This window comes from Somniosus microcephalus, chromosome 27 (assembly GCF_052327205.1).
Source record: "Somniosus microcephalus isolate GS21.2 chromosome 27, FLI_Smic_1.0, whole genome shotgun sequence".
NCBI lineage: Eukaryota > Metazoa > Chordata > Chondrichthyes > Squaliformes > Somniosidae > Somniosus > Somniosus microcephalus.
This window is the reverse complement of record NC_141013.1, coordinates 9,359,937-9,372,883: the sequence shown is the minus strand read 5'-3', so window position 1 is coordinate 9,372,883 and position 12,947 is coordinate 9,359,937. Positions and strand designations below refer to the sequence as shown.

Here is a 12,947-nt window from a genome sequence, read left to right as displayed (position 1 = left end):
GTAAATCAGCTTCATCGACAAAAGATCCAAACCGCCACATCTACAATTCACTTTTGGATGGTGTGCTCTCCTTGTCCCTGGTCTAGTCTCTTGCCTTCTGACGGTTATAAATTGAGGATGCAGTTAATGATGATGATCTGACGATGGGTAGTTGCACCTGATGGCAGCCTCTGTGCCGAGCTTTGGTTGGCATGCCAACATGTCTGGAGGTCCCCACGCTCTAGCTGCTTGTCTAGCTCTCTTCCCCCTCCCTGTGCTGTTGCTATCTTTGTTTTGAACTCGAGTTGTATCGCCTAGGACATGTAGTAATAATAATGATGAAAAGATTGGTCGAGTTGAGCCAGTTTGTTTACACCTCTACTTGGCTGTGCCAGTTTTAGGGTATAACTGACGCACATAGTATTGAATCATTGATGGAAGCTGCCTTTTATTGTACTAACTAGTCTGTCTCTTCCCATGCAGTTATGTCATGGTTAAACAAATATTTTTGAAAAATTGTATGCCAGAGCTATAAAGCAATCATCTGGTACAATTCATGCACTACAGTAATAAACAAGTGTTTCATTATTGAAATCTCCAACTGTATCTGCTTTCTGAGTGTTTGTAAGGGGATTACAGGAAGTCTGCAAAAGCTTCGAGTCCCGGTCTGTCGCTGGCCAAGCAGATCCCGAACAAAGCATCTCTACTACTTGGTAGCATGTGTGTGAGGATGAGGGGGGACGGGTGGTCTCCTCATGGTTTTTAAAAAATTCATTCCCTGGATGTGGACGTCACGGCCGGCATTAATTGCCCATCCCTAATTGCCCTCGAAGGCGGTAGTGAGCCGCCTTCTTGAATACAACTAAGTGGCTTGCTCGGCCATTTCAGAGGGCAGTTAAGAGTCAACCACATAATAGGAGTCACATAATAGGCCAGACCGGGTAAGGACGGCAGATTTCCTTCCCTAAAGGACATTAGTGGACCAGATGGGTTTTTACGACAATCCAGTAGTTTCATGGTCACCATTGCTGATGGTAGCTTTTTTTTTTAGTTCAGATTTATTTAATTATTTGAATTTGTAAATTCCCTAGCTGCCCTGGTGGGATTTGAATTCATGTCTCTGGATCATTAGTCCAGGCCTCCGGATCCCTAGTCCAGTAACATAACCACAATGCTACCGTACCCCGTTTGAAAACGACTGCCTTGCAGCAAGGTCTCCTGTGCTGTTTTAATGGGCAGTTGCACCATTGAGATGCAAGAATCCGTTCTCCCAGGAAGTTTGTTTATAGTTTGTTTTGTGTCTTCCCAGGTGAAAGAACTTGTTCTCGACAACTGTCGTTCAAATGATGGCAAAATCGAGGGCCTCTCGGATGAGTTTGAAGAATTGGAATTCCTTAGCACGATCAACGTAGGCTTATTGTCAGTCGCGAACCTACCAAAGTTAAACAAACTAAAGAAGGTAGGTAAAAGCCTGCTGGCTCCTTCTGACTCCTCCTGCGGTTTGTCAGTGGTGCCAGAATAAGTAGCTACCTGCTTCCAGGGGTGAAATAATGTGGCGGGGGGGGGTAACTGGCACTTCAAAAAAATTTTTGAAGACCAAATCTGAGGCAGGAATGACCACTTGACTCTTGATGCGCCCTGCACAGGAAGCTTCTTGGGCAGTCCTCCAGCAACATATCTCTGCATGTAGCTGATGTGTAGTTTTGCTGGTAATCAGGGTCCCTTTCCGCACTCCCTTGTTTATTTGACAATTTTTACACTGCTGGTTCCTCACCCTTCATTTTCAGCTCTCCTGTTAATTTATTAACCGCCAAGCTAAAGTACCTGGCATCCCAAGAACGATGCGATCATGGCCGCTATTGGGCGGTGTCCATTGGCCATCCTGGGTCTCAACAGTTATGTTTCTAATTGTTTTTCATAAGATGGCAGTGGTCCACCTACTGCAGTGTAACCTCTCTTCACATTTCATTAATTATCTGGTATCAAAAAAATTGCCAAGTTGTTCTGTCCCATTGTGTTTCTGGTGTGGGTGTTAGTGGTGGGTGGCATCGCCGACGTAATGTCTCCCTCAACCTCCCGCTGGTCTGTAGCCAGTTTTGTCTTGTCTCCATAGTGCTGATGGGTGACTCATCGTGAGACCACACATTGAGTATTGTGGGCAGTTTTGGTTGCCTTATCTGAGGAAGGATGTTGTTGCCATGGAGGGAGTGCAGCGAAGATTCACCAGACTGATACCTGGGATGGCAGGAATGACGTATGAGGAGAGATTGGGTCGATTGGGCTTATACTCGCTGGAGTTTAGAAGAATGAGAGGGGATCTCATTGAAACTTATAAAATTCTAACAGGACTAGACAGACTAGATGCAGGAAGGATGTTCCCGATGGCGGGGGGAGTCCAGAACCAGGGGTCACAGTCTAAGGATAAGGGGTAAGCCATTTAGGACTGAGATGAGGAGGAATTTCTTTACCCAGAGAGTGGTGAACCTGTGGAATTCTCTACCACAGAAGACAGTTGAGGCAAATTCATTAAATATATTCAAGAGGGAGTTAGATATATTTCTTAAGGCTAAAGGGATCAAGGGATATGGGGAGAAGGCAGGGACAGGGTACTGAATTTGGATGATCAGCCATGATCTCATTGAATGGCGGAGCGGCTCGAGGGGCCGAATGGCCTACTCCTGCTCCTATCTTCTATGTTTCTATGTTAAAATTTTTGTATTGACTCAAGAAGAGCTCAGCAGTGAAATACTTGATACCCCTTCATAGATACTGTTAAGTCCGTGAATGATTGAGACACGGACTAGCCGGAGAGAACAAACAAGTCTTTACTGGTGAAAGGCATAAACGAAACTAACCAACAGAGGCTCTCTAGCGCCTTTTATACAGGGGTGGTCACTGCCGGTATTGCAGTCTGAGACCAGTTATTCTCTTAAAGGTACATACACAACAGATACCTGTTTACCAGGGTGGGAGGGAAGCCCACAATTGAATCCTTGCACGGAGACTCTAAATGGGGTGGGCTTGATGGGCTGCATGCCCCTTTCTTACTCCCAGATTAAAAAAAAAATGAAATTGATTTTTAGTTTACATCAGTGTTAACAGTGCACTGTTTAATATATTTACATGTAGCTCGAGCTAAGCGATAACAGAATCTCAGCCGGACTAGAAGTGTTGGCAGAAAAATGTCCGAACCTCACACATCTCAACCTCAGCGGCAACAAAATAAAAGACCTCGGCACGATAGAGCCTCTGGTGAGTAGCCCAGCGCCTGAAATCTCTAACTGAGTCCGAGCTGATCTCCGAAACAACGGCATTAGATGTTCACACGTACAGTTCTGGGTGGGTTGGCGATATTGAAAAGACTATAAATGCTGATGTACGGCGAATGGCCTTTACAATAAATCCTAACTGGATGAAGGCCATGAGCTTCCATTATCTGCTAATTCTCACCGGCTATTTCTCTCGGGTTTAAAAATCAGCTTACACGTTCTAAGTCATTTACCTGGTGGTTTACGTAGTGAAGCAAGAAGACAGCGGGCAAACTTTTCATCAAACGGCATCTTGGCTGATCACATGGCCAGTGCTAGGAACAGGAGGCCATTCAGCCCCTCGAGCCTGTTCCACCATTCAATGAGATCATGGCTGATCACAGATCACAGAAACCCCACAGTGCAGATAGAGGCCATTTCGGCCCATCGAGCCTGCACCGACACATATCCCACCCGATCCCCGCAACCCCTATACCAACACATATCCCACCCTATCCCTGTAACCCCACGTATTTAATCCCCCTAACACTAAGGGTCAATTTATCATAGCCAAATCATCCTAACCCGCACATCTTTGGACTGTGGGAGGAAACCGGAGCACCCGGAGGAAACCCAAGCAAACACAGGGAGAATGTGCAAACTCCACACAGTCACCCGAGGCCGGATTCGAACCCGGGTCCCTGGCGCTGTGCGGCAACAGTGCTAACCACTATGCCACCGTGCTGCCCTGTGGCTGATCTGTGACCTAACTCCATATACCTGCTTTTGCCCCATATTAATACCTTTTGGTTAACAAAAATCTATCGATCTCCGATTTAAAATTAACAATTGATCTAGCATCCGTTACCATTTGCGGAAGAGTTTTCCTAACTTTGCTCCTGAAAGTCTTGGCTCTGATTTTTATACAATGCCGGCTAGTCCTAGACTCCCCAACCAGCGAAAATAGGATAGACCAAGAGAAACTCCGTTCACCTTAATATCTTGTGGGGAGAAATGTGAAACTGACTTTTTTGATTGGTTTTTTAAAGAAAAATTAATTCTTAAGAGCCATTTCTCAGTAGTGCAAAATTTAAAAAGTTGAGACCATTTTTAAAGCCTATTGCAAGAATTTGAGTAATGGCTTTTTTTTAATATTCCTTTTTGTATCCAAATCTGTCTGTCCGGATTACATCACAAAGGTGCTGTTGGGATGCAATTGCTCCTTAATTGACTGGCAGGAGTTTGGGATTTTTGAAATTCATAATGGTCATTTAACCTCTCTCTGCTTGAAGCGTCAACTGTACATGCGTTAATTCAGCTCCCCAGCAAAGTTGGGCTCAGCAATCCTTTTAAGACTCCTGCAAATTTGGCTCTCCGCCCCTTGGAGCCCACAACCTCTGGTGATTCCAGCGTACAGAGATAGTCAGCTGAGGGGGCGGGGGGAGAGGATGCCATGATCTCATTGAATGGCAGAGCAGGCTCGAGGGGCCGAATGGCCTACTCCTACTCCTGCTCCTATCTTCTATGTTTCTATGAACCCATCACTATGCAGGTTAACCATAATTCTTAAAATGGTACAGAACAGAAGTAGGCCATTCGGCCCATCGTGCCTGTGCCGGCTGTTTGAAAGAGCTATCCAAAGATGGTACAATGAGACCCATAGCCCTGCAAATTATTCCTTTTTATATATCCAATTACATTCTGTAGGTGTGTTTTTTCTTTGTGTGGGATTGTGAGCGTGAGTCACTCAAGAATTTGGAAGACATCTTCATGGGGTGCATCTAAATTAATTTTTCAAACTAATTTCCAGCACTAGGATTGCAGGCTGAATTTTTGCAGGATTCGAACTGTCTCGTGACCCAAATTCAAACCAAAGGCTTCTGTGGGTTTTTCCCCTGTTTTTTTATTTACAGAAAAAATTGGACAGCCTGCGGAGTCTAGACCTTTTCAATTGTGAGGTGACAAACCTAAACGATTACAGAGAAAATGTCTTCAAGTTTCTCCCACAACTGACCTACCTCGATGGATACGATCGTGAAGACAAAGAGGCGCCAGACTCGGACACTGAAGCATATGTAGAGGAGCAAGAGGACGAGGAGGAGGGGGAAGAAGGTACTTAAACTTTCTGTGTGATTAAACGCCTGCCCTTCTCCAATTTTATCGTCTGCTGCAGTGCAAATTTGCCCCAGTTGTTCCTCCTGAAGGGTATTGACGGGTGAGCCAGTGAGGTTCCATAGGCATCATCCGTTGGCTATTATGAACTTGAGGGGGAAAAGGAGGACAGGAGAAGACCATCGAATGAGTCTGCCCCGTCCACTATTTCTTCCTCCCCATCCTGCGGTTGTGCACTCTCTCTCGGGAGAGGCGGAAAGAAACACTTTGGAGGGGGGAAAAATACTGGGATGTTCCACTCTGACCCCGTAGGCAGTTAAACAAGCTCCAGGAGATCAGAGTAACTGTCCCCTTAACATAGAAACATAGAAGATAGGAGCAGGAGTAGGCCATTCGGCCCCTCGAGCCTGCTCCGCCATTTAATGAGATCATGGCTGATCATCCAAATTCAGTACCCTGTCCCTGCTTTCTCCCCATATCCCTTTAGCCTTAAGAAATATATCTAACTCCTTCTTGAATATATTTAATGAATTGGTCTCTACTGCCCAGGTTCACCACTCTCTGGGTGAAGAAATTCCTCCTCGTCTCTGTCCTAAATGGCTTACCCCTTATCTTTAGACTGTGACCCCTGGTTCTGGACTCCCCCGCCATCGGGAACATCCTTCCTGCATCTAGTCTGTCTGGTCCTGTTAGAATTTTATAAGTTTCAATGAGATCCCCTCTCATTCTTCTAAACTCTAGCAAATACAAGTCCAATCAACCCAATCTCTCTTCATACGTCATTCCTGCCATCCCAGGTATCAGTCTGGTGAATCTTCGCTGCACTCCCTCCATGGCAAGAACATCCTTCCTCAGATAAGGAAGAAAGGTTGTAACTCATGAATTAAAATTTCCTGTGACAGTCCATACATCCCAGGCCCTGTGAAACTTGTCAAGCACAAACACAATTCTACAATGATAGCAGAATACTGCAGATGCTGGAAATCCGAAATAACAACAGAAAATGCTGGAAAAACTCAGCAGGCCAAGCAATATCTCTCCACGGATGTTGCCTGGCCTGCTGAGTTTTTCCAGCATTTTCTGTTATTTCACAATTCTACAATGTTTGTTTCTTAAGTGACTGAAACCAGTTTGGGGAGAGGGTGGGGGGGCGGGCAACAAAGATTTACCTGACTTACGAGTGGTGTCGTGTTGGATCTCTCTCTCCCAGTTGTGTATTCCATTTATTTTCTGTCTACCACCTTTTCCATTAAACAATGGTGACATTGTAAGGGAGGGTGGGGGGTGGAAATGAGAGAGAAACAGTTTTGTAGTTGCATCAAAGTGAAGGGTTCATGGACAGGTTTTTTCCCCTCTGCCCTCTGTGTAGACTCTTTTTAAGCCATTTGTTAGATCATTATCAATAACTCATTGTGGCATAGTGGGGTCTGGAGAGGCAGATGCTTGACCCAGTTTTATGAATATACTGCACAATTCCAATTCTCTCCGTCACGTTCATGACATCAGTTTGTGTGTGTGTTTTAAACTGCCCACATTCTAAAGCTATTTGGTTAACTTTTATTCTAATATAATAGCCATTCTGGAAATAATGTATAATTTAGAAATCATTTGGTTTCCTTTCATGTGTTGCATTAATTTAATTGCCCTTTTTAAAATTATTTTTAAATGTGCAGAAGTTGACGAGGAGGAAGAGTATGATGAGGCAGTTAAGTGTGAAGAGGACGATGAGGAGGAAGAGGAAGATGAGGAGGAAGAGGAAGATGAGGATGAAGAGGAGGACGGGGAAGAGGAGGAGGAAGTTGTCAGCATAGATGAAGAGGTATGATTCAGTACAGTAGAGCCCCTCCAACAATGTCAACCCACTAACTGGCATTTTTGGTTCTAAAGCCCTTTGGGACGTCCTGAAGATATATCGAGGCGCTATATAAATGCAATGCTTTCCTTTTTTAGTTTGGATTGGGCTATATTCTCTTTGCTGTTGAGCTGCAACTTGGGATCGAGCTGTGCAGATTTGGTCAGGTGGGGTTGGGTCGTAGTCCAGTTAGAGTAGGGCCTCCTGAAAGCCCTCCATTGTGGCGGATAATCAGACTCCCACTACATTCAGCAATGTGCCTGCCATTGTCTGTTTTTATGCAGTATTGAGGGAGTGCTACCCCGTCAGATGAGACGAGACGTTAAACCGAGGCCCCGTCTGCCCCCTCCAACTGGACGTAAAATATCCCACGGCACTATTTCAAAGAAGAGCAAGGGAGTTCTACCCGGTATCTTGACCAATATTTATCCCTCCATCTACATCATTATCTTGTTGCTGTTTTGTGGGAGCTTGCTGTGCACAAATTGGCTGCCGCGTTTGCTATATTACAGCAGTGACTACACTTCAAAAAGATAAAAGATCATTGGCTGTAAAGTGCTTTGGGACATCCTGAGGTCGTAAAAGGTGCTATAGAAATGCAAGTTGCTTTTTTTTTTCCATTTGTAGACTTTGAGTAATTAGGTAGGCAGTAAAGTTCAGTCAAAAAACTGGGCCACTGCTAGTCGTTAGTCCGGGAAAGCTGCAACGCTACTGACTTAGATGCTAACTGACTTTCAGCTGTACTGTCTACCGTGTGCAAATTTGGTCCCGATGTGTTTGTGGATACTTACTTAAAAATAGTGTGCCAAACCAGGAAGTTTGAACCATTGTATACTCGCACCACCCCATTGGCATCTCGACCTTCCGCTGTCATGCCCACGCCCTCTGAAATTCTCTCCGAAACCCCCGCCACTGTAGAACATCGCTTCTCACCTTCAAAAGCTTCCTCCTGCAACTTGCCACCTCCCTTAATTTTTCTCCCAATGCCTGCTTTTTATTCTCTCTCGCTCTCGCTATGTAACTGTACATAGTTGTTAAACCCCCTTGTGAAAGGCTGGGAAAATCCCCAACCCCCAAATAATTAGTTTGTCACATGTCCTGTAAGGTAACTTGGCTGTGCCTGAAAATCTTTGTCCATTGGTATAGTTTAAATGTACGCGTCTTATCAGATTGTCAGCCGAAAATCACCTGGCTGGATGTTCTAAATCTTCGAGAGGTGTTGCTATACTGAGTTAAGCTGTCAGGTGTGTATACATCCCACAGGGTGTGCATGTTGGAGAGGAGGAGAAATATATGCTTGAGCATCTTTGCTTGTATAAATAAACACATTTAAAAATAAAGCACAAGGGAGGGGGAACTAGGTGATTCAGTGCACTAGACACTGGCCTTTCACCCCGGGACCAGTCTCTAGCCTAGGCTGATGGGGAGCAGGCTTCTGCCCGCTGGTTGCAAGAATCCTCTGTGGCATTAACACCACCACAACAACTTGTATTTATACAGCACCTTTAATGTAGGAAAACGCCCCAAGATGCTTCACAGGAGGGTTAGCAAACAAAATTTGATACCGAACCACATAAGATGATAATTGGGGCAGATGAGGTAGGTTTTAAGGAGCATCTTAAAGGCGGAGAGAGAGCTAGAGAGGTTTAGGGAGGGAATTCCAGAGCTTCGGGCAATGGTTAAGCAATATAAAATTGGAGATGCTCAGAGGGCAGAATTGGAGGAGTGTGGATCCAGCTCCTTGCCAAAAGCTGGAGCGTGACCAGTCCGAGTGGCAAAGCGCATCCAATTAATTAAAAACAGTTGCAGTTAGGACTGTAGAGTTTCCATTGCTATTCCAGCACTGGGTTCGTTCAAGCCATTTCTAGAGAGAAATGAGAAATTCTTAAATATGGGTCGAGTCCATCACCGGTTATCTTTCAGGCTTTGCCATCAGTGATGGTTGCAAAATTGTGTGTAGCGAAAAGATATTGCTTGGTTATAAAGGCTTGGCATTTCCTAAGCTATTTGTTTACTGTGCTGCTGTATTGTGTGAAGTGATACCAGTCTCATTGGGAATAGACTGGAATCTCTCGAGGGTGGAAATTGGTCTTTGTGGTATGTAAATATGCTGCTTGTTTGGTTTTAAAGCTGAGGAGAAAGAACAATGGTTCAAAAATTTTAGTCTCCTAGAAAAAGACTTGCATTTATAGTGTCTTATCAAGCCTCTCTAACATCTCAATATGCTTCAGGTACATTGAATTAATTGCTTTCAAAAGCACTCGCTGTCCTGGGACAACTGGCAACTGTTTTGCGCACAGAAAGAAGGAATGTTGATCTCCACAGTGGGAGATCTCGCTGCTTTGAATGGTGCCCTGGTTTCCCTTATACCCACCTGAACTACAGGAATAGGCAGGTGTGGGGCTCCACTTAAATCTCATCCAAAGGACAGCACCTCTGGAAATGCAACACTTCCTTCAGCCTAGGTTGCCATTGGCGGCTGTGCCTTCAGCTGCCAAGGCCCTGAGCCCGCTCATCCCCTCCCTGAACCTCTCCGCCTCTCTTTCCTCCTTCTTTAAGACGCTCCTTAAAACCTACCTCTTTGGCCAAGCTTTTAATCACCTGTCCTAATATCTCCTTGTGTGGCTCGGTGTCAAATTTTCTTTGATGACGCTCCTGTGAAACGCCTCGGGGATATTTTTGCTACGTTAAAGACGGCTCTATAAATACAAGTTGTTATGTGCTTCAGGAATGGGGCTTGAACACACAGCCTTGTGACTCAGGTGAGAATGCTGCCAACTTTGGGTGAAGTTGAGCATAATGTTTACAGTGTGTTACTACCCAGTAACAGAAGGGATGTCTTGATATTGCAGGAGGAAGAGGACTTCAATGATGGCGAACTAGATGAAGAGGAGGAGGAGGATCAGACCCTCAAACCAGTGGCCTTGGGTATAATTTTATCTTCATTCTTCCTGTGGGACACTTCTAATGCCCTGGGTCCAATTCTCTCAGATCTGATGGTCACTTTCCTGTGGGGTGGGGTCACAATACAAGTGGGAGGAATACATGATTGCCATTTCCTCACGTGGCTCCATCAGTCACTGTGGACCTGCCAGGAGCTGACTTCTGCCTATCCTTAATACAGGAAACTCTAGATTTACCAGCACCTAAATAACCGGAAACCTCTGTTAACCGGCAAAATTCAGGAGTAGGTTCAGGTAAATTTTACTTCATATTACAGGAAACTTTTTTATCCGGCACGGACAGGACTGACGTGGTGCCGGTTCATCAACAATTCCGGATAACCGAAAGCCATAGTAAAAGATACGGAGCTGAGAGCTCCGTATAAAGCAACTAACCCTGTTGCTTCAGAACAATGGGCACAAGTTGCAAGCGTCTCTGTAGCTTAGCAACAGCTGCAGCCACACCCTTGCACAGCAACAAATGGAGTAAAAAAAAAAGTAATAAAAGTTACCTGAACCTACTCCTGAATTTTGCCAGTTAACCGACATTTCCGGTTATTTAGGTGCCGGTTAATCGAAAGTTTCCTGTAGTGGCCGTTCCTGGAGCTGTGGCTGTGTAATCAGGTTCCTGCACTTGTTGCTAAGCAACAGGGACGCTTGGTCTGTGGCCTGGGTTCCTGCAGCTGTTGCTAAGCAACAGGGAAGCCTGGATTTGTTGCTGTGTACGGAGCTCTCGTACCTTTTAACTATACCTCTCTCTAATCTGGACTTTTTGATAAACCAGCACCACGCCGGTCCCGTTGGTGCCGGATAAGAGTTTCCTGTATTAAATTTTTTTTTTTTTTTTTAAATTTCAAGTTGCTTTAAATAGGCAGGAGATCTGACGTAACGTTAGGCTCCAGCTAAAGCTCAGCGATGATTGGAAGGGTTGGGGGTGGATAACAACGGAGAGTGTGCAAGAGGAGAAGTTTTAAAATGGAGGAAATATTTGTAAGTAAATTGGTAAATGCAGAGCAGGACACAGCATCTGGAAGAGAAACATTTTGAGTGTTGTCTGAATCCCAAGGGCATGTTATTGCCATACAATTGTTCTGTATGGTGCAATAGGCTTGTATTCCCTAAGAGTATAGAAGATTAATGGGTGATCTAATTGAGGTGTTTAAGATGATCAAAGGAGTTGGCAGGGTAGATAGAAACTGTTTCCTCTGGTGGGGTGGGGGAGTCCAGAACAAGGGGGCAACTCATAAATTAGAGCCAGGCCGTTTGGGCACGTTGTCAAGAAGCACACAAAAAGGGTCGTGGAGATCTGGAACACTTTTTCCCTCAAAAAGCTGTTGAAGTTGGGGGATGATTGAAAATGTCAAAACTGAGATACAGTATATAGATCTTAGGCAAGGGTAGTAAAGGTTACGGAACCAAGGCGGGTAGATGGAGTTAAGATACAGAGCAGCTGTGATCTAATTGAATGGCGGAACAGGCTCAAGGGGCTGAATGGGCCTGCTCCTGTTCCTATGGTAACAGGCTCGAGGGGATGAATGGGCCTACTCCTGTTCATAATAGAATCAAAGCACTAGAAATACATGGTGCTTCATTTAGCTTTTGGAAAGAGAAAAGGCAAGTTAATGTTTTGGATGTAGACCTTGTCGTCAAGACTGGGTATGCTGTTTCATTCTAAAATATTGGTGAATATTTGGATCCACATGGATGAAAGCTGGCAGGACACTCCAGGCCATTGATACTGAAGTGTCTTGTGATTGTGGTGGCAGTACTGGAAACTAGTACTGGGAGAAAGATATCAATTACCAGGGGATTCTATGGGGGAGCATGAGTGTGTATTGTGTATCAAGAACTTACCATATTGGGCTCCTCAAGAAAAAGAATGTTGGAGCTTTTTGCTAGGCAGAGAAGTGAACAATGGGCAAGAGGTAGAGTGGGTAAAAGAGAGGTTTTTAGGAGGCTCTTGAAATCAGAGAGAGGGGCAAAGCAAATGGCTATGGAATCGAAATCTTGGGGGCAGAACTGTGACATACGGGACCGAGTTGTTGCCGTCCCATCAAAACTGCCGGACAAACCAGCGCTAATGTTAAAACATACGGAAGCTTTTGAGCTCCGTATCTAGCAACAGCTTCTAAACAGTTGGCCGTAGCTTGCAAGCGTCTCTGTAGCTAAGCAACAGCTTTAGCTAGACCTTGCAGAGCCTGACTGGTGGAAGAAAAAGCAACGAAAAGAAAAAAAACTTACTGAACCGACTCCTGAATTTTGCCGGTGACTCGAGCATTCCGGACAGTTAACCTCCGGATAAACAAGTTTCCTGCAGCTAAAAGATTAGGCAAGGTCAGTCTGTCACGGAGCCATACAGACCAGAAGGCCCCACGCTTGATCTCCAATTGGGTGCTGTTGCCCAATCTCAGTAGGGGTGGTAATGGGGGTGTGCTCCATTTAGTCTAGATATTTCTGAGCTAGGGAGAAGGGGGAAAAATGTGCCCAATATTCCCGTTTGTTGTTATGCCCACTGCCCATGGTACAGACTGGATGCAGGAAGGATGTTCCCGATGGTGGGGGAGTCCAGAACCAGGGGTCACAGTCTAAGGATAAGGGGTAAGTCATTTAGGACTGAGATGAGGAGGAATTTCTTCACCCAGAGAGTGGTGAACCTGTGGAATTCTCTACCACAGAAGGCAGTTGAGGCTAATTCATTAAATATATTCAAGAAGGAGTTAGATATATTTCTTAAGGCTAAAGGGATATGGGGAGAAGGCAGGGACAGGGTACTGAATTTGGATGATCAGCCATGATCTCATTGAATGGCGAAGC

The 12,947-nt window shown here is 45.0% G+C and overlaps 1 protein-coding gene across 2 annotated transcripts in view; it reads left to right on the top strand.

The window, feature by feature from the left end:
• The window catches only part of anp32a (acidic (leucine-rich) nuclear phosphoprotein 32 family, member A), a 36,386-nt gene that overhangs the window by 22,032 nt on the left and 1,407 nt on the right, over positions 1 to 12,947 (top strand). For both annotated transcript variants that reach the window (XM_085968485.1, XM_085968484.1), the window contains exons 2-6: positions 1,289 to 1,438; positions 3,109 to 3,231; positions 5,141 to 5,339; positions 7,013 to 7,158; positions 10,044 to 10,119. In XM_085968485.1, coding sequence (XP_085824611.1) covers positions 1,289 to 1,438; positions 3,109 to 3,231; positions 5,141 to 5,339; positions 7,013 to 7,158; positions 10,044 to 10,119 — 694 coding nt within the window. The remainder of the gene's footprint in view (positions 1 to 1,288; positions 1,439 to 3,108; positions 3,232 to 5,140; positions 5,340 to 7,012; positions 7,159 to 10,043; positions 10,120 to 12,947) is intronic.